This window comes from Nesoenas mayeri (assembly GCF_963082525.1).
Source record: "Nesoenas mayeri genome assembly, chromosome: 1".
In the NCBI taxonomy this organism is placed as follows: domain Eukaryota; kingdom Metazoa; phylum Chordata; class Aves; order Columbiformes; family Columbidae; genus Nesoenas; species Nesoenas mayeri.
This window is the reverse complement of record NC_137541.1, coordinates 151,645,895-151,664,214: the sequence shown is the minus strand read 5'-3', so window position 1 is coordinate 151,664,214 and position 18,320 is coordinate 151,645,895. Positions and strand designations below refer to the sequence as shown.

The 18,320-nt window shown below is 51.1% G+C and overlaps 1 protein-coding gene across 1 annotated transcript; it reads left to right on the top strand.

Moving 5' to 3' along the window:
• The first annotated feature begins 2,184 nt into the window (after positions 1-2,184).
• SOX1 (SRY-box transcription factor 1) lies at positions 2,185-5,861 on the top strand. Its single transcript, XM_080353340.1, has one exon. The coding sequence runs from the start codon at positions 3,291-3,293 to the stop codon at positions 4,407-4,409; it is 1,119 nt and encodes a 372-aa protein (XP_080209466.1). The 5' UTR covers positions 2,185-3,290; the 3' UTR covers positions 4,410-5,861.
• The last annotated feature ends 12,459 nt before the right edge of the window (positions 5,862-18,320 follow it).

The window sequence follows — 18,320 nt, the reverse complement described above, 5'->3', positions numbered from 1 at the left end:
GAACGTGGTAGAGAGCGGTGGCCGGGGGAGGCACTCGTCACTCCATCCGGCCTGACAGCCGGTCAAGCCAGTACCTGCCCCCTCCGTGGGCCTGGGAGGCAGCCAGGACTGCTGCCAGACCTTGAGCCATCCCTGGTCCCGCTACTAGTGCAGGATCTCCTCCGCACTTCCCCTTACCTCCCTGCAGTCTTCACCAACCAACCCCTACCCCCCTGGCCTCCCATATTCCCTGCACACGAGATTCCTGGCTGTTTGCAACTCCACTTTCCTCGGTAGAAGTCCAAGGACCTCTTATCTCTGGGCGTAGCTCGTTGCCTCCACCAATCCAGCCCCCGCAGAGCACTCCTGGCACTCTCAAAAGTGCTTGACCTCCTCCCTGCTTCCGCCAGTTGGGATCTACACTACTTTTACCTCAGAAGATAAACCCCTCTCTGCTTCCCAAGCTGGCTTTTAAGGTCCCCTCCCCAGTCAATATACAACCCCTCGCCGTCGGGGATCGAGGTGCGCCTGGGGCAAAGGGGCTCATGTCAACAGCATCTTCTCGTCCCTCGCTCCCTGTCCGCCTTCATCCACCCTCAAGGACAGTGTTCATGGCAGTTTGGCTACTTTTAGGGAAGGGAAGGGGCGCTCGGTGTTTATTTTCAGGAGGAAGGGAGGAGGACGAAGCCCCGCACCGAGAGAAAGCCCGGCAGGGGGGCAGCCCCCGGGGGTTGCGGGTGAGAGGCTGCCCCTCGCACCGAGGAAGGGAAGAGTAGGGTCAGCCTCGGCCGCGGTTTCCCTGCATGTGAGAGGCAGGAAAGTGGGGGCTGTATCCCCGATTTCCAGGGGTGAGCGTGTGTTCCCATGGAGTCCGCCTGCTCGCAGGGTGCACGGGATTGGTTTGGAAAAGGTTGCCCCGCACCGATTCGTCCCATTTATTTATCAGGAGGCCTTCGATTATCTTTACAAAATTTCAGGCAAACAAATATCACCGAGGTTTTGGGTGGATAACGTGCTACCCGTGTCATTTGTTTCGTGTTTTTTACTCCTAATATCTTCGCTTGCCATCCAAGTGGAAACGTGTCTTTCTGCAGTAACCTTCTCTTCCCCTCCCCCGCCTCTTCTACCCCAATCAATTATATTTTTAATACATCATTTAGCAATCACACCGGTCTTGCTTGTTTTGTCCCTGCAGATGTGGCAACTCATCAGCTCAGGAAAATATCAGCTAGAGCAGTGCAGGTCCAATACCACACCGCTTCCATCTCCTTCCTCCCCCACCTTTGCATCGTTAGGGCCGATTGGAAGGGAACAGAGTCCCCCCAAAAGCATCCCCACCACCCGAGAGAACAGCAACACTCTGACTGAGCTCAAAGGGCCCAGATAGCAGGTCGAGCCTTCAGCCGTGAGAAATGAGGAGAGGCACTTTATTCTCTTCGGCAAACCCAGATTATTGTGATGAGATCACTGTTTCATTACGAGTCTTTGGGGGGAAAAAAAAAAGTCTAATGCTAGCCCAGCTCCTGAGGCTGGTGCTTTGTGCACGATGAGCGCTCCTCCTGCAGAAAACTTATGGTGGTGATATCAGTAACTGGGGAACTACGGCGAGATTCTACCCATTGGAAGGCCACTAGGGTCGGGAAAATTAACACTCACGAACCGGGAGAGGAGCAGGGATGCCATGTGTCCCTTTCTCCACCTGGCAAAAGACGATGGGGGTGGCGGCTTGTTGTGTTTGGACGTTTGTGCGACACATCGTCCGTTCCTTACAGGAAGTTAAAGATTACAGCGTGAATTTCAGTAGGGACCATATTCTCTCCTCTGTAAAATAACTGTAATCTATCTCACAGGACAGCCATGGCATAAGGGGGAAGAGGGGGGAAAAGCCATACGCCTGTGCTTACTTTATACAAGTATAACGTGTCTCTGTGTACCTTTATTAGTTTCAGACGCTTTTAACTGCCCTAAGACTAAGTGTGTAACGACTGCATGCAACACCCCCTTGCGCCCGGGTTTCGGTCTGGGAGCAGTTTTAAAGCTGGGGGGACCCGTCTGCCTCCGCTCGTCCAGCGAAAGCTCCAGAACGGGCGAGGTCCTGTGGAAAAGGCGTAGATGCGGTAGCGACGAGGGCTGCCCGGCCCGGGCGAACACCCTGGGGTGCCCCAGCCCCCCCCCAACACCACTCTACGGCCGTCTAAGTTTCGGGCGGGCCCGGTGGGGACGGGGCATCCCGCGGTGCAAGGCCTCCCTCCAGCGATTGCCCAGCGGGGAGGGAGGGGGTGTCCGGTGTCCGGGGCCTGGGCTGGGGGCGAGGTGGGGCGAGGTTCGCCGTGACCCCGCCGCCCGCCCGCCCCCCTCTTTCCCCCTCCCAGCCGCGGGGCTCGGCGCGCCTCGCCGGACGTCACTGCTCAGCGCGCGCCATGCAAATCGCCACCCCGCCGGCGCGCCCCCATTGGCCGCCGCCAGGCGATTTAAGGCGGGCCCGGCGCGCGCCCCGCATGGCTGCAACCGCCGCTCGACCGCGCGCCCGGCGGCTCCTCCTCTCCCGACCCGGCCCCGTCCCCGGCCCCGTCCCGTCCCGCCCGGGCCGCGGGAGGGAGACCACCGCCAGCAAATTACCGTGCCACCGCGCCCCGGCTGCCGGGCCCGACCCTTGTTGTGGTTGGGTTCCTTTCCCCCACCCCCTCCCTCCCCCGATCCTCCTCCTCCCGCTTTTTTTTTTTTTTTTAGTTAACGTTTAAATACTTTTTTTTTTCCCCCTGCTTTTTGCGTGGCGGTGGGTTCTCCTCTCTCTTCTGCTCCGTTCACCTGCGATCAGCGGATGCAAGTCACACACGCTCCCTCCCTCCCTCCCTCCCTCTCTCTCTCCAAGTTAGCAAAGAACAAAAAAAAAATAGCTCCGTTAAGGATAAGAGCGGGAGCGGAGGGGTGTGCGCGCCTCTGCCGGGGAGCGCCGGAGAGCGGAGGACACCGCCGACGGCTCCGCACACTCCTCCCTCCTCGCCAAGTCAAGCAGCAAGTTTGCCGTGCACCTGTTTGAGCAGCTCGAATCCCCGTCGCCGCCGAGCCCCGAAAGTGATTTGCAAAAGGGAGAAAGTTTTTCTCCGGCGGGGTCGCCGATCACTCTCCTCACGGTTTTCTTCTCCTCCTGCTTCTTTTTTTTTTTTTTTTTTTTTTCTTTTTTTTTGCACGGCGGTCGCTACCTTCATACAAACGGGTTTTGCCTCGCTCGCTCCCCATCCTCCCGGGCTCCTCTATGTTTGATTCTTTTTTCACGCCTGGCGCCGGTGGAAAATAAAAAAGCTACTTGAATGTACAGCATGATGATGGAGACGGACTTGCACTCCCCCGGCGGAGCCCAGGCTCCCACGAACCTCTCGGGGCAGACCGGAGCGGGAGGTGGCGGCGGTGGCGGCGGCGGCGGGGGGAACAAAGCGAACCAGGACCGGGTCAAGAGACCCATGAACGCCTTCATGGTGTGGTCGCGGGGCCAGCGGCGGAAGATGGCCCAGGAGAACCCCAAAATGCACAACTCGGAGATCAGCAAGCGCCTGGGGGCCGAGTGGAAAGTCATGTCGGAGGCCGAGAAGAGGCCGTTCATCGACGAGGCGAAGCGGCTGCGGGCGCTGCACATGAAGGAGCACCCGGATTATAAATACCGGCCCCGGCGGAAGACCAAGACCCTGCTCAAGAAGGACAAGTACTCGCTGGCCGGGGGGCTGCTGAGCGCCGGCTCGGCCGGTGGAGGCCCGGCCGGCGTCGGCGTGGGCATGGGCGTCGGCGTCAGCCCCGGTGGTGTCGGGCAGCGGCTGGAGAGCCCCGGCGGCACGGCCAGCGGCGGCTACGCGCACATGAACGGCTGGGCCAACGGCGCCTACCCGGGCTCGGTGGCGGCGGCGGCAGCAGCGGCGGCGATGATGCAGGAGGCGCAGCTCGCCTACAGCCAGCACCCGGGCAGCGGGGGGCACCCGCACCACCCGCACCCCCACCACCCGCACCACCCGCACAACCCGCAGCCCATGCACCGCTACGACATGGGCGCCCTGCAGTACAGCCCCATCTCCAACTCACAGGGCTACATGAGCGCCTCGCCCTCGGGCTACGGCGCCCTGCCCTACGGCTCCCAGCCCCACCAGAACTCGGCGGCGGCGGCGGCGGCAGCGGCGGCGGCGGCGGCTGCCTCCTCGGGGGCGCTGGGCGCCCTGGGTTCGCTGGTGAAGTCGGAGCCCAGCGTGAGCCCGCCCGTCACCTCGCACTCGCGGGCCCCGTGCCCCGGGGACCTGCGGGAGATGATCAGCATGTACTTACCGGCCGGGGAAGGCGGGGATCCGGCGGCCGCTGCCGCCCAGAGCCGGCTCCACTCCCTGCCCCAGCACTACCAGAGCGCCAGCACGGGGGTGAACGGCACCGTCCCCTTGACGCATATCTGAGCCCCCGCCGGCCGCCAGCACCGGCGCCGGGAGAGGCGGAGGCGGGCGTGGGCACCGGTACAGGCTCCGCCACCGACTCTGGCTATGGCTCCGGGCAGCCCCGCAGGACTGCGCGCCCGCCGCCGTCACCGCACGCTCAGCCCCGGCCGCCCGCCCGCGCCCCGGCCCCGCGCCGCTCCCGCGTCCCCCTGTCTTATTTTTGCCTTTTGCTCCCCTTCCATCTGGCCCTCCCCCGCCTCTCTCTTTTTTTTTCTTTCTTCCTTTTTGTACAGAAATGTTTTGATGTTCTTGTAATAATAATAATAAATAATAATAATAATGAGAGAGAAAAAAGGTAACGATTGCTTTACTTACCTTTTTTTTTAGAAGGACTAGTTTATGAAACTAGTTTTAGACTGAACTTCCGTGTTTTATCGAGACTTTTTGTACAGTATTTATCATTGTCCCAAGAGACATAGAGCGTTTATTTGCAAAAGAGGAGAGAGAAAGAGAAAGGGAAAAAATAAAAGAAAAAAGAAAAAACCACGACGGCGAAAAGACAGAAAATATCAATAATAACCACACAAAGTTATAGGCGATGCCAACTTTTATACCGCGCGGAACCGCTACGATTTCAGTCACGGATCGCTTCTTGAGAAGGCGTTTTATTGCCCAATTAACTCGAAGTTGATGGGGAAACAGTTCTCATTTATTACTTATGTACTAAGGCAAATCCAAAACACTTAAAAGATTTTTTTTGTTTGGTTGGTTTTGTAGATGTTCCTGCTTTTTCTTTGTTTAGGGATGTTTTTTGTTATTTTTTGTTTATTTATAAAACTTTGTGTTTTTTTCTTTTGGAGGCTTCAATGGCTTGGGGTTTTGTTTTGGTTGGTTGGTTTGGCTTGTTTTTTTTTTTTCTGGGTTTTGTAAAACTTTACCGCATCGGAATATTTTTTGTTTGTTTTTCTCTTGAATTTTGTTTTCTTTTGTACCTTTTCTTGTAAATGCATTGTGAAATAATTTTTATTTAGGCGCTATGAGGGAATTCAGATTGTGTATATAGTTTACTAAAAAGTCTTTCTGCTAAAAAGAAAACCTAAGGATGCATTCAATTTTGAGTTAAATAAATTTTAAAGCAGAAAAAGTAGTAAACTGTTTTTTTTTTTTTTTAATTAAAAGAAAAAACCTAACGGAAGAACATAGTAGTGTTTACCATGGTATACCTGGAAATACAGCAGGTAAACCTAGAATATGGGGACGGAGTTCAAAACAGGAGCGGCAAACAGAATAATGTGCAATTCCGCAGTGAATGTCGATGTCTCCTAATCAGTGTAAATCAGAAGGGATGAAGGTAGATTTATCTTGATAATTCGTTCCGTATTGCGAGGGAAGGCGACTTATTGAATTACTCTTCCTAGTCGTGAACGGTCATTCTTTGTATTTTATGGCCGGGACGACGATCCGGACCTTGCCCAGGGCCATAACTTTCCCCCTGGGGGGAGGTCGGGCGCTGCGGCCGCGCTGCCCGCCCCTGCCCCCCGCTCGGCCGGGAGTCCCCGCCGGCCCGGGGGGAAGCGACCTCCCCGGGGGGACGCGAAGGGTCTAGCGAGTGCGCCGCTTTCCCTCTAATTAACGCCATGAAAAGCGAAAGCGCTTCGGTTTGAGAGGCCCGAAAAGAAAAGCGACCTCTAAACCCCAAGCCCGAGAAGCAGCCCCATCCCTGCCGAGCCTCCCGGGGGGCGAGCGGGGAGCGCCTGGATCACACGCTCCCACCCCGCGCAAACTGGGGCGCCAGTTCCAGGAACTGGGGCTAAAGCTGTCGAGCAAAATGATACGTGTCTGTTCAGTGAGGAATGTCGTCGAATGCTTTGAAATGTAATTTATTTTTTTTTTCTCCTAGCTCTTGATCACTACCTTTCGATATGCTGGAATTAAAAGTTTGCTGTAAACTTCATCTGATAGTAATAACAGCATTAAGCGTTGCATTTAAATATCATACTGTAGCAAATAAATTTTGAAATTGGTCATAACTGCTTGACAAAAGAAAAAAAAACACAAAAAACTTTTAACTTCCAGCGCAGCAATGTCTGTCGCAGTAGGCTGCAGGGTTTTTGAACCATTTTTCAGCGCTGGCGAACGAAAACTTCATCAATCCAGGAGTGGGGCAATGTTAGTTGGTCAATGAGGAGCAGTTTCTGTGCATGTTAGAGACTGCACTTTACCTCTGATGCTGAGACGCTAATTGCCATATATAATTCTTCGTAGTCCTTTCGATAGTTTTGTTTAAATCACTAATTCTTTAAAGGGAACGCAAAATTTTAATGGAAGCTGTCTATTGATTTCAAATCAGGTAATAAAATTCCCCCCCCCTCCCTTTTTTTTTTTTTTTGCCATTTGTGTCTTTATTAAAACGAGATATGTGCAGATTCTGCAAGTCAGCAGGCTCTTTTTGGAAATCAGCATACAAATAGCGCACACAGAAAACAAGAACCTGTGAGAACACTTTTGTAGCGCTGGTTACCTCCAGCCAAGCACGGTCCTATATGTAATTTAAAATATTAATAGGCGTAGCGTTAAATATGCAAGATAAGCTGAGTACCTGTTGAACCGTTTCTTGAAATGCCTTATCCATCATGTGAATACATACTCATACATATCTACACACACATCATGACCGAAGAGAAGTGCATATGTGTGTGTATGTGTACGTGTGAACTTGCAGACGCATATACATCTGATGCAACCTTGTTACGTGCCTTTTCTTTAAGGGTCATAGCTATTGAAAATCACATTTTCTAACAATGCAGAAGAGAAAAATCACGGCGAGACGATCTTGAATCGCTGAACACGACTGATGAACAGGTGTATTGGGGCGGTTAAGAAAGACAAGCAAATAAACATCTGCGCGCATCCAAACAACAGAAATACTACGGAAAGCCTTAATAGTGAAATATCGCGGCTCTAAATGAGCTCCTTTTAACGAGTCTTCCCGCCTCCCCTCACAATTTAGCGACTGAATGGCGTGGTGCCTGGAATAATAGGAATACCTGCACTTTCAACACAAGGGGATTAAACAGACCCAATCTCGGCTATATTCAAATAAGCTTCGAATATTCTCAGCCTGCCTTTCAAAGAAACACAATCCTTCTTGTGAATGACAAAAAAAATCCTACCAAAATCCAGCACCCCAAACACCATAAGGATAGAATTTTATGCTGTTCTTGGTTTACTGGTTTGGCGGTTCAGTTTAACTTGAGTTAAACTTTACGTTTAGCTGTACAAACAAAGTTAAAATAACTTTGCTAGGCACACTAGTTGGGCTTAGATACAGAAAAAATAATACAGTCTTCGGGCTTTTCGCTGTGCGGGTTATATGCAAGAGAATAATTGAATATGCAAAACTAAGAATAGGTTTAAACGATTTATAGTTTAAGTACGTTACATCTAAAATTGTATGAAATGTTCCTCCTATAGCATGATTGACAGAGCTATTAAAATCACCTATCTGGAAGAATTACCAAAAAAAAAAAAAAAAGGCGCTAACTCCTGTTCAGTAAAAGGATGGAAAATCCAGGGAATGAGGCGAAGGGGAGCGGGGCAGAGGTGCCCTCTCTGCAGAATTAGGTTGCGTGTAGAGTGGGCGTCTTGGGGTCATGCCCCCGCGGTCCGGATCGTAGCCCCCCCCTCCACCCCGGTCACCGCACTGCCGGTGGCTCCCACTTGTTCCGAGAGGGGAGCGGCAGCAGACGTGCCAGGAGTACAGGAGGCACAGTGCGATAACAGGTTTCATTTGCTCCAAACTTCGAGCCAAAATGCAAACCGGGCCTGAACTCCACAGCTCTTTTCCCAACTAATCTTCCCATTTTTTTTTCCCCCTTCTTTATTTTTTTTAATTTTTATTTCTGTTTCCCCATCTCCTTTTTTTTTTTTTTTTTTTTTTTCCCATGCGTGGCTCGCCGAGCCCGTAGGAGTGGCGCTGGGCCCTGGGGAAAAGCCTTTCCCTCCATCTCCACTCCCCCGCGCCCTCAACCGGAGTCACACCGCAGGAAGCCCGGGGGCGCAGGGGGGTGGTGTCGATGGGACGACGGAGCCGGGGAGATGGGGACGCACATGGAATTGTCCATGAAGATAAAAAGGGAAGGCTATAGAAATTCGCGCAGGAGGCTTTGGGGACGCAGCCACAACGCGCTCGGGGGACCATAGGAGGCCAAGAAACCCCCCGAGGTGACCCTTGGCAGGGCGGGAGGTCTCCCTCCCAGCTGCACCACATGCAGGCAGCATCAGGCCAGAGGCACCTGAACGCCTGACGCTGTTACAGCTTTTTGCAACCATGCGTAAACAGCCACGGAAGAAAAAGCAAAATAAAAATTATAATCACGCGGAATACCACCCCACACCGTGGAAAACAAAACCGAACATCTAATCTGAGCATTTCTGTAGAGTAAAAAGCAGCTAAAACACTCGAGTTGGCAGCTGCCCGTGGGTACGACACGTTAGCTGGAGAGGATGCGCTCCCGGGCCGGGCGCCGACCCTCTTCTGCGCCCCGCGATGCCCCCGACTTTCTCGGGGACTCACCCGACCCCCAGCGACCCTTTTCTGCCCGCTCCCTCCGGCAGGGTCCAGCTCTCCCCTTCCCTCCCACGCTCAGCAACACGTGGGGGAGCGCCGGGAAGGGGCAGCCTCGTGGGGGCGGGCGGCGTCCGAGAGAGTGTGTGTGTCTGTCTGTGTGTCCGTGTGTCCATGTGAGTGTGCAGGAGGCTGATCTTGCGGGAAGGCCCCTCCTCTCTAAACAAGACCCCCGGGGCCGCGGAGCAGTGGGCCTGCGGGGGTGTTGTTCGCGGGGTGTCCGTGGGTCTCTGCGAACTGCAGCCCCACGAAGTGAGGTACCCCTGGTCCCGTCGGAGGGGCTCCAGATGAATGATGCAAGAGGAAGAGGGGGATGAAAGGGGAGAAGGGGGAAGAGAGAGGGAGGGAGGGAGCGGGGTGGGGGGGAGGAGGAGGGGGACCCGTGTTTGGAGAGCGAGGGATTAGCGAGGAGAGTCCTGACCCCGAGATGAACGGCCAGTCAAACCCGTTTACAATCACCCAGCGGAACACCGACGGCTCCTGCTGCAAGCCAGCGGCCGGCAGGGCAGCCAGCGAAACCAGAGCCCCCCGCGGAGCAGGTGGCTGGTGCGGGAGGCCCCGGCCCGGCTCGGAGGAGAAGGGAGACGCCACAGCTTTTCGGGGCGCGGGGTGGGGGGGGGGGGTGCATGGGAAAAAAGGTCCCAAGGAGAGAGCAGGGGGCTGAGGCTGATGGTGGTGGGGAGAATGATGCGGTTGTGCTCCATCTCCCGCCCGCAGCCTTTTGGCCCCTCACGGAGGAGCAGGGAGGAAAGGAAAGCGGGGCGGGGAGGTGTGGGGGTGTATGAATGCAGCCGTGAGAGGCGGGGGAGCAGGGCCGAGATATCTGGGAAAAACAAGCGCACTGCTGTCAGCCGGGAAAGGCCATTCTTAAACTCCACACGGGACTCACCCGGCCTGGGCCGTGGGGCTCCCGGCGACACCAAAGCCCGGCTCCAGTCATGCGTTTAGCGGCGGGCGGCGCGCAGGCCGCCCTCCCGGACCGCAGGCCATCTGCTGCACGGCTACCATGGGCGGGGGGTGGGAGGGGAGCCGCCCCCGACGGGCTGCCGAGCGAGGTCGGCAGCGGCGGGTGGGCTTCTCGTCCGCCGCTCCGAGCCCCGCGGGGCATCGGCGCCGCCGCTCCGCGCTGCCGCTCACACCCCACGCACACAGACACTACACGGTGGGGGAAGGAGACATACAACAACTTTTCTTTTTTTATGGAGGAAGCAAGTAGTCCCTTCACCTCGCAGTGTTTTGACCCTTCATCTTCCAGAAAACACAGCACCCCGCAAAGCGAGGGTGCTCGGTGGCTCGGTGCTACCCCACCACCAAACCCGAGCACTTGTGTGCACGTCGTCCGAGCTAACGGGGAGCTAAAGCAGAGGGCCCTGGCCTGAATCGGAGACACGTCCCCGAAAAGTGCCGAGGGGAGCCCCTGGCACCTGCTGCCATGCGTGACCCATCTCCGTCTCCCCAGCGCCACGAAAACCCACGCAGCTCCGGGGAGAGTGGGCGCCCGCGGCTGGCAGGCAGGGACCGGAAGGTCAAGATTAAGCGAGTGTCCGTGGGTTCGTGCTGAGGTTAGGGGTGTGGGTGGCTGCTGCTTCCCGGGAGGGAAACTGAGGTCTGGAACAAGTGGTGTCACATGGCTGAGCGGGGAGAGGAGATGGGTAGCAAAGTTTGGCTGAAAAGTCACTTCTGGCGAGGTAAAGCAAGAGAGAGGCAAAGGGAACGAAACAAAAAACGTGGCCGGACACCGAGGGGAGGAATGGCGTGAAGTGGGCCGGTTGCAGCGAGGGCCTTCGAGGGAGCGGTGGGAGCCCACCACCCCATGCCTGGGCGGCGGGAGGGAAAGCAGAGATTATGCATACTGGGCGGTCAGGGCCTGCCTGCCTGCCTTCTGGCTCCGGCCTCGCTGCACCTCTGCTAAGTAATGTCAGTAAGAGCCGTCGGACAGGGGCGGCCCCGAAAAGGAGGGTGGCTGGCGAAGGAGCCGAGGCCCCGGGCACCGGCTGTGCAGGTACAGATGTAACGGGAGGCTTTCCTTAGCAAAGAGTTCACTTTGACATGCAGCGAGTCATTCTGCTCTTGGGGGAAACTTTGAGAAAGTCAAGTCTAGCCAACTCAATTTTGGAGACCCTCAAAGAGCTTTGCTGTAACAGCAGCACGATGTTTAGGGCCCATTCTTCTGCTGTATCCCCGAGATGTAAGAGGTACTAGCAGAAGACCTGGAAGTCCTTCCTAGCCTTTATGCCTATGATAAAACCGGGATACTCCTGTCAATGCCCGTGTAGAATATACCAGAAGTCAATAGGAGTTGGCTTAACTGAGTTTCGTCTCTGTATGTGCCCTCAAAAAAGCCTGAAGATACCAAAGGGAAAGGACCGGAGAAAATCCCAGGCTTTTAAACTGCCCAGATCTGGTGTGAAGTAAGGAACAGCTGCCCAGGGAAAGAGGGCTGGTCCCTGGCTTTGGGGTTGAAGCTGTGGGGCCTTGTGACAAAGAAGCTCCTGCATCCTATTTACAAAGCCTCGGGGTGCCCCTGTGCAGTTTCATGCCTATCTTTCCTGGACGGTGTAATTCCCTGAAGGGAGGAGCCTTCAGAAAAGTCTTGTTTCAAGAAAGTCATTCAAGTGGTTTAGCATGGCCTGTCAGGATGGGTTTGGGGGTAATATGCTTCATGCTCGGTAAAATCCCATTGTCCACGCTTTCAGCCTGGGCACCTCTCTGTGATTCGGAGAAGACGTGTGCCACGGTTAACTGCGGCTCTCAGATAGAGAGACTATCCTGCATAAACCTTAAAAAAAAAAAGGGGGGGACAATGAAACCGAGGAGAAGCAGGAGAGCATCTGGCGGTGGTCAAACAATTGGGCAAGGGCTAGTGAGTGAGCTGAGCTCTGAGGACTGGGAAAACGCGGCTTCAGCCCGGGGCAGACCAGTGTGGGCTGAGGAAGTGCAGCCGACACGGGGGGGAGGACAGGAGTCTGCAAAGTGCATTTAGGAAAATAATAGCTTTCACCGGGAGGAGGTGAGATATAGTTTACTAAGGCGTAAAACTCTCCATAGCAACTAGGAACTAGGGGTGAACAAAGGCACCATACATTTTGGGCAGTACAATTCATCCACGGAAGGACGAAAGGGACGGGGATGGAGTTTGATTTCCTACCAATGCAGAAAAATTGTTTAGGAAGATTTTATTGCTAAAATGTTGGACAGTGGGTAGTTTAATCGCAATCAGGTTAGCAGAATGAGGTAACAGCTTCTGCAGGTTTGGACCTGCAACCACAAGCAACCCAAGGCGGGAGGAGAGAAATAAAACTCCAGGCACGGGAATTCAAAACACAATTTCGACCCGGTGGGGAAAGCTGGGGGCTCTGAAACCATCCACGCTGTCTCGGAGTTGCATACACCCCAACCATGGTCTCCCCTTCTGCCTTACGCACACATTAATACCTTTAAAGTTTGGAAAAATCTTGAATAATCACTTGATCAATTGATCGGATTAGCTTTCCAAGTTGCCTTTCATTTTACCTGTACGTAGCAGAAGGCAGAAAGGGGCTTTGCTTTCCTTTAGGGTTTGTTTGGGGTATTTTCATTATCTGTTACTTCGTGCATTATCAGTCCTACATTCCTCTAAATCGCTTTTCAGCCACAGGGCAGGTGAGTGCTGCGTGTTTCCTCCCTCGATGTTAGAACGTAAAAAATAATGCGAAAAACAAGACGCTTGTACAATCGAAGTCACTGTGAACTCATTTATTCCCTACCTTGAAGGACAGTGAAAGAAAAAGAAAACTAGGTGGGAAACGTCTTTTAAAATACACAGCTGTAAGGGAAATGAAGCCTGCACGTTTTAGGAGGGAGAGGTCTGGAGGAGAACTGTGAATCTCAGATTGCAGAAAATAGCTAATGAAGAATAACATTCGAAAAAACAAACAAACAAACAAAACAAAAACCCAAACAAATAAACAAACAAACAAAAAATAAACAAACAAAAAAATCACGCACAAAACAACACGAGGAGCCGAAGAATGGAAGCGTGCAGTTTAGTCTAATAAACCTCTCAGCGGTGTGCCTTGGACAGCCGTAAGGGTGAAGAGGAAGGGATTCAGGCATGCGGTGCGTTTTCCAAACGGGAACTTTTCATGCTCTGGTGTCACATCATTACTCACGTGTCTTGCGGAACGGCCGAACGAACGAAGAAACGAGAGCGGAACATGGGTTTCTCACCCTCAAAAGCATTTCGTCTGTTCATGTTCCTCTCAGTTTCTAACTTTCTAGCAAGGCTGAGGAAGTTTCTGCTAACCCTCCATCCCAAAGGTCCACTTAGCAGACCATCTTTTGGGCCATGACATAGTGTGAAATAGTCTCCTAATCGTTTTCTTGTGATTAGGCATCTGTAGGGAAAAGCCATGCATTATTTTCCCGAATACAGTAACACCTTTTAGGCGTCGCAAACCAAACTTCACTGGATAAGTGGGACAATCTCATCGTGATACGCGTGTCACAGATCCAGCTTTTGAAGACAAGGAAAGCAATGACATGGCGTTATTTCAAAGGACACTCCTGGGAAATCAAATGAGCTATTTGGAACAATTTGATAGGAACTTGCTATTTAGTTGTAGTATTTAGTGTATAGTTCCAGGTAGGTAAATTAAATGTGTTCATGAGCCTCAGACACGTTTTAAATGATTCATAATGCCTAATTCATGCGTTTATGTATTCACAGTTACGATGGGTTCCTATTTAGACAGATGTATTTATCATGTATCTTAGACTAGTCTTAGACGATAGATGAAAGAAGAAGATACTACAGTTGAAAGGTAAACTTATTTTCATGAGAAGGGACAAGCTCAGAGTCCCTTGTTCAAAGTACAGTCTCCGCTCCTCAGAATATTCTTGGTGACTTCCAGCAAAAGCTAATTTAAAAAAAAAAAAAAGTAGTTCATCTTTAATAAAAATCTGTCAGACTGTGGATGGCAACTCCTCCGTAAATATATGTCGTGGCGTCATTCACTTGGGAAAGTCCTATAATGATTTTCTGATTTTTGCTGGAGAATGCAAACCTCTCTCCATATATTGTTGCGCACCAGAATCAGATACGGGAGAGCTGAAGTATCTTGTCATACCTTTTAGTTTTAATATGACATATCCATTTCCTACGAGGTACAGGACTCTCTTCATAAGTGAAAACTGAATGATGACTGGAAATACGGAGGTAGAAATTCGGAGCTAAAATTCACAAGGGACCGGGTTTGGCTTTCGTGGTATGAGACATAAAGATAAAAAAATTTAAGAAAGGGCAGAAGAAAGTATTACAGAAGCTACGATCCTGTTCTGTAAAACAGCTGAGCAACACCTGGAATGGAATCCTTTCTCTCGTCAGATATCAGACAGTAAGTACAGCCGCAAAACTCTTGAAGGGGAAACTTCGGCGTTCCCTCTGCCAGTGCGCACACTGCGGTTAGCAAGAACACCCGTATTAGAGGGATTTCTAGTGTCTCTCTGGGGATGACAAACGAAACTGTGAAATGTTACTTTAAAAAATTGGTCGGATTTGCTGCGGAAAACTGCCTTTTTCCTACGGACAGGAGTTAAACCTCTTTTGCATGAAAAGGAGGGGAGAAGGCAACTGGGGAGGCAGCTCAGGATCAGCCGCGCCTCCTGCCAAAGGGGCTGCTGACTAAAAGTGGGTCAGGCGTTGCCGTCCGCTACTTTGAAAATCAACCTAACTAGTGGCCAAACGTGGTTTAATGAAGCCCAAGACCCGGTTATCCTATGTGCCTCCGCACCTTCCTGTCAGCGCCAAATATCTTCTTACACAAATCGGTGAGAACGGCCCCTTCGCTCCCTGCCGTGGCACTGCCACCCGGGGACAGCTGCCCCATGGCCGTGGGTCTTTGGCAGAGCAGATTCAGGTCTCCCACATCTCACATGGAGGGGGGCCGGACGGTGGCACCGTGCGTGCGGGCGGGGAGCTCCACGTCCCCGGGGAGCAGCTCCCGGGTCAGGCTACCGCGTCGCAGGGGAGATAACAACCTCTGGTCCCTAGAGAGGGGACACAGGACAGAGACATGTCCCGGACTGAGGCGAGGGAACCGGCGGCAGCCAGACTACCAGGGCCTGCACGCTGCACCTCCGTCCTAGGACTGGCGGGTCTGGCCCCTGGTTGATTTTAGTGAAGGCCAGGTCCACCGCCGGGTTTCCCTGACCGGGGAGCCCAGAGGTGGCTCATGCAGAGAGACCGACTGCGCCTGGTAGCCCTAGATCCAGCTGTGCCCCAGAGGCTGTCGTGGTCCATAGACTTCGTCTTTATTACCCTTTATTTCAGTCCACTCGTGAAAGAATGGCAACTTTCATGACCTAAGTTGCATCCGGTCTGCTTGCCTACCTTCTGTCTCCTACGATGTATTTTGTGAGGTCATTTTGGGTGAAGTCGGCTAATTCTGGGAATTTGAAAAAGCACGACTGCTTCTAGAATTTTTTTTTTTTTTAGGAAACCTGTGAAAATGTTAAGCTTGAGACTGCAATATTCTTCCCCATGCACAAAACACGAAATACGAACCAATTTAAAAGGTGTACCTCAGAGGAGGAGAGAAATAAATCCAGAGTCATTCTGCACTAAAACAGAAGGCCGTGAAATTTTTTCGTCTTAAAAGACTAGTCACTGAGTAAATATCTTTCCACATACCAAATGACAGATATTTTGAAGAGTTTTCCTAAATGGAAATATACACGCCTCTGAGATGTATGTTTTCAGCTTCAGCAGCGTTCTGTGTTTTGCTGAGTATCTTCGTGCCACCAACACCGGAAAATAAAGCCAGAGAAGCAAAGAGTGTTGACATACAATATAATAGTTAGTGACTTTCTCAAAGAACAGGTTATCTTCACCTGACAGGAAGATGTTAATAGAAAATTACAGTAAGAATTTTGGCGCTATACAGAATACTTTCTGAACTTCTAAACAAACAAACTCACCAAATATCGTTCTCATTTTGGAAACTTTACAGTACAATTACTGCAGACTACTCAGATCACTCCACTGACCCTCAACCATACTACACAGATATTGCCAAACTGAATTCCCTCATTATTTCTCAAAGCCAACACTTGTTAAAAGGAGAATGCAGCATCCCTCATTTAAACGTTAGCTTTACGGGGAAAAAAAAAAAAAAAGGCAAAAAGAGAAAGCAAGACAAAATGGGGAAAAGCTATCTTTTAAAGTGAAAGAAATTTGAGAAGCCTATAGGAAAATGGTGTAAAGCTGACTAGACTAGTGTTGTTTCTTGTCCAACCTAGAAGTCTTCTGCAGGTTATTTTTCTCTAGTACAAATGTAATTTAATAGCCGAGATGGATATTGTTTCACTTTCAGCTATCTGCTCTATACTCCGGTCTCATTCTGCACTAGATGATTACCTTACTGTCCTATATGCACAATTTAAAGGGAATTACCTATTACTTCAATTATTTGTTTCTTATCAACTGATGTTACACTACAAGGATTTGCATTGAAAGGACACAAAGAAAGAGCAAGTCATGGCACATTGCCAAATAAAAGAGTAATGTTCTGGTGAATTTAGCCTAAATAATTTACTGCTATATAAAAGTGGAAAAGTGGAAGGTGAACCCTTTGACCAATAAATCTCTTCTGCATGTGAAACCCTTATCTTGTCCCCTCCAATATATTCCACACTAGGAAGCCATCATCATTGGCTCTGGTTTGTTATTTGTAAACCTTGATCTTCTGCACTCGGTGTCCTAAATATGGATAATTAGCATCAGTTTATCACGCCTCTGCATATTTTCTCTTCTCTCCAAACATGCATGCTTCTATTGGCTGCCATTCTGTCACAGAAGATTATGGAGACAGATTGCAGAGAATGAATGTGCTAAACGAGATTAGGAAGGAATAGAAATAGCAACTTGGCCAATAAATTCCTCGTGAGAGCCTTATCATACAATTACACGTTGACTTGTTTCACACTCTCCCAGCCTCTTAATCCAACGCCCCCACCAAGAATAAAATTTCACTAATTTCTGAATTACTGCATATCCTCATGACTTGTCACTGAGAATGGTTGGAAGAAGCAACACGGTCGAAAATAGCACATCAAACTTCCAAAAAGAAAATAAACTTTACAGGCAGAAAGAGATGGGGCTTTAAACCATTTGTGGCCACACGTAGAAGTTCTTGTGTGGCCGCAGTTTCAAGGGCCAAGACTTCAACACGAGACGTTTTGATCTACGCTTTTGCTCCGTAATTCTTTACACTGTGTGTAACGTTATCTTTTAGGAGGACTTGGGGATCAGAGTGCGATGCACTGATGCTGGTAAACTATCTTGCGCCATCGTTTGCTGTGCCATCAGCTGTCACCGCTGAGCCCGTGCAGACTCGTCGGACAGCAATGGCGAAAACACCTACTGCCGTCATCGACTTCTTGAACATTCCTGAAGATGCATTAATTGAGAAGACACCATCAGTATGACAGCAGAGCGAGACAAAATCGTTCTGAGCTTACAAGAAACATCTACCAACTGTATGGAGCTGGTTTTGTCCATTCTGCCGAGCCTTTTTCAGTGTGGGCATGAAGAAAACCTTACTTCCATGACATAATTAAAAGGCACGGGAAAACTCTTCAGGAGACATAATCTCTGGAAATGCTGGAAATTTCCATTTCCCCCCTTACACTAGCCCAGGAGAAAGACTTGCAAAACATATTAATGTTGTTTTCATTACTTCAGATACGCGTAGAAGAAGAAGGACATAAGCGGAACAAAAAGTCCCAATATCTGAAGATAAAGCCTTGCTCAGTTAATCCTTACTTACAGATTTGATGCCACCGTGCACTTGTCTCACAATTTTAACAGATTTAAGGGTATTTTACAGCGTTTATTTCCGTGAAAGCGCTGCTTTAGAAAGCAAAGTGTTTGTATAATTCGAGTAATTGTTTCCCCTAATAAAAGTGAATCTTCAACCACATACAGACCTTCAGAATCCGGGTGAAAAGTATGACAAAGTCATGCTAAGTATTCCAGAGTTAGCGTCACGCTTGCCAGTGCAACCAGACGCTGGGAAAGCCTTAACGTAACGGTGAATCGGTACATGTCGCAAGTGTTACGGATGCTCAAAATAAGGGGATTCCCTCAAGTGGGGACCTTCCGTGCACGTTTTTGCCCGGGCTGGAAGCCATCCAGGATGCAGTGGAGCATCCCTGCGGTCCCCAGCTCGGAGGGAGCGAGGCGGCCGCGACCCTCGGGTATGACAAATTCATCCTGCGAGTATCATACAGCACGAAGCGCCCTGCGAAAAATTCACGCTTCGCCC

Excerpts from the sequence above, each read along its gene's own strand:
- SOX1 (XM_080353340.1), top strand. The coding sequence starts at position 3,291 with ATGTACAGCATGATGATGGAGACGGACTTGCACTCCCCCGGCGGAGCC.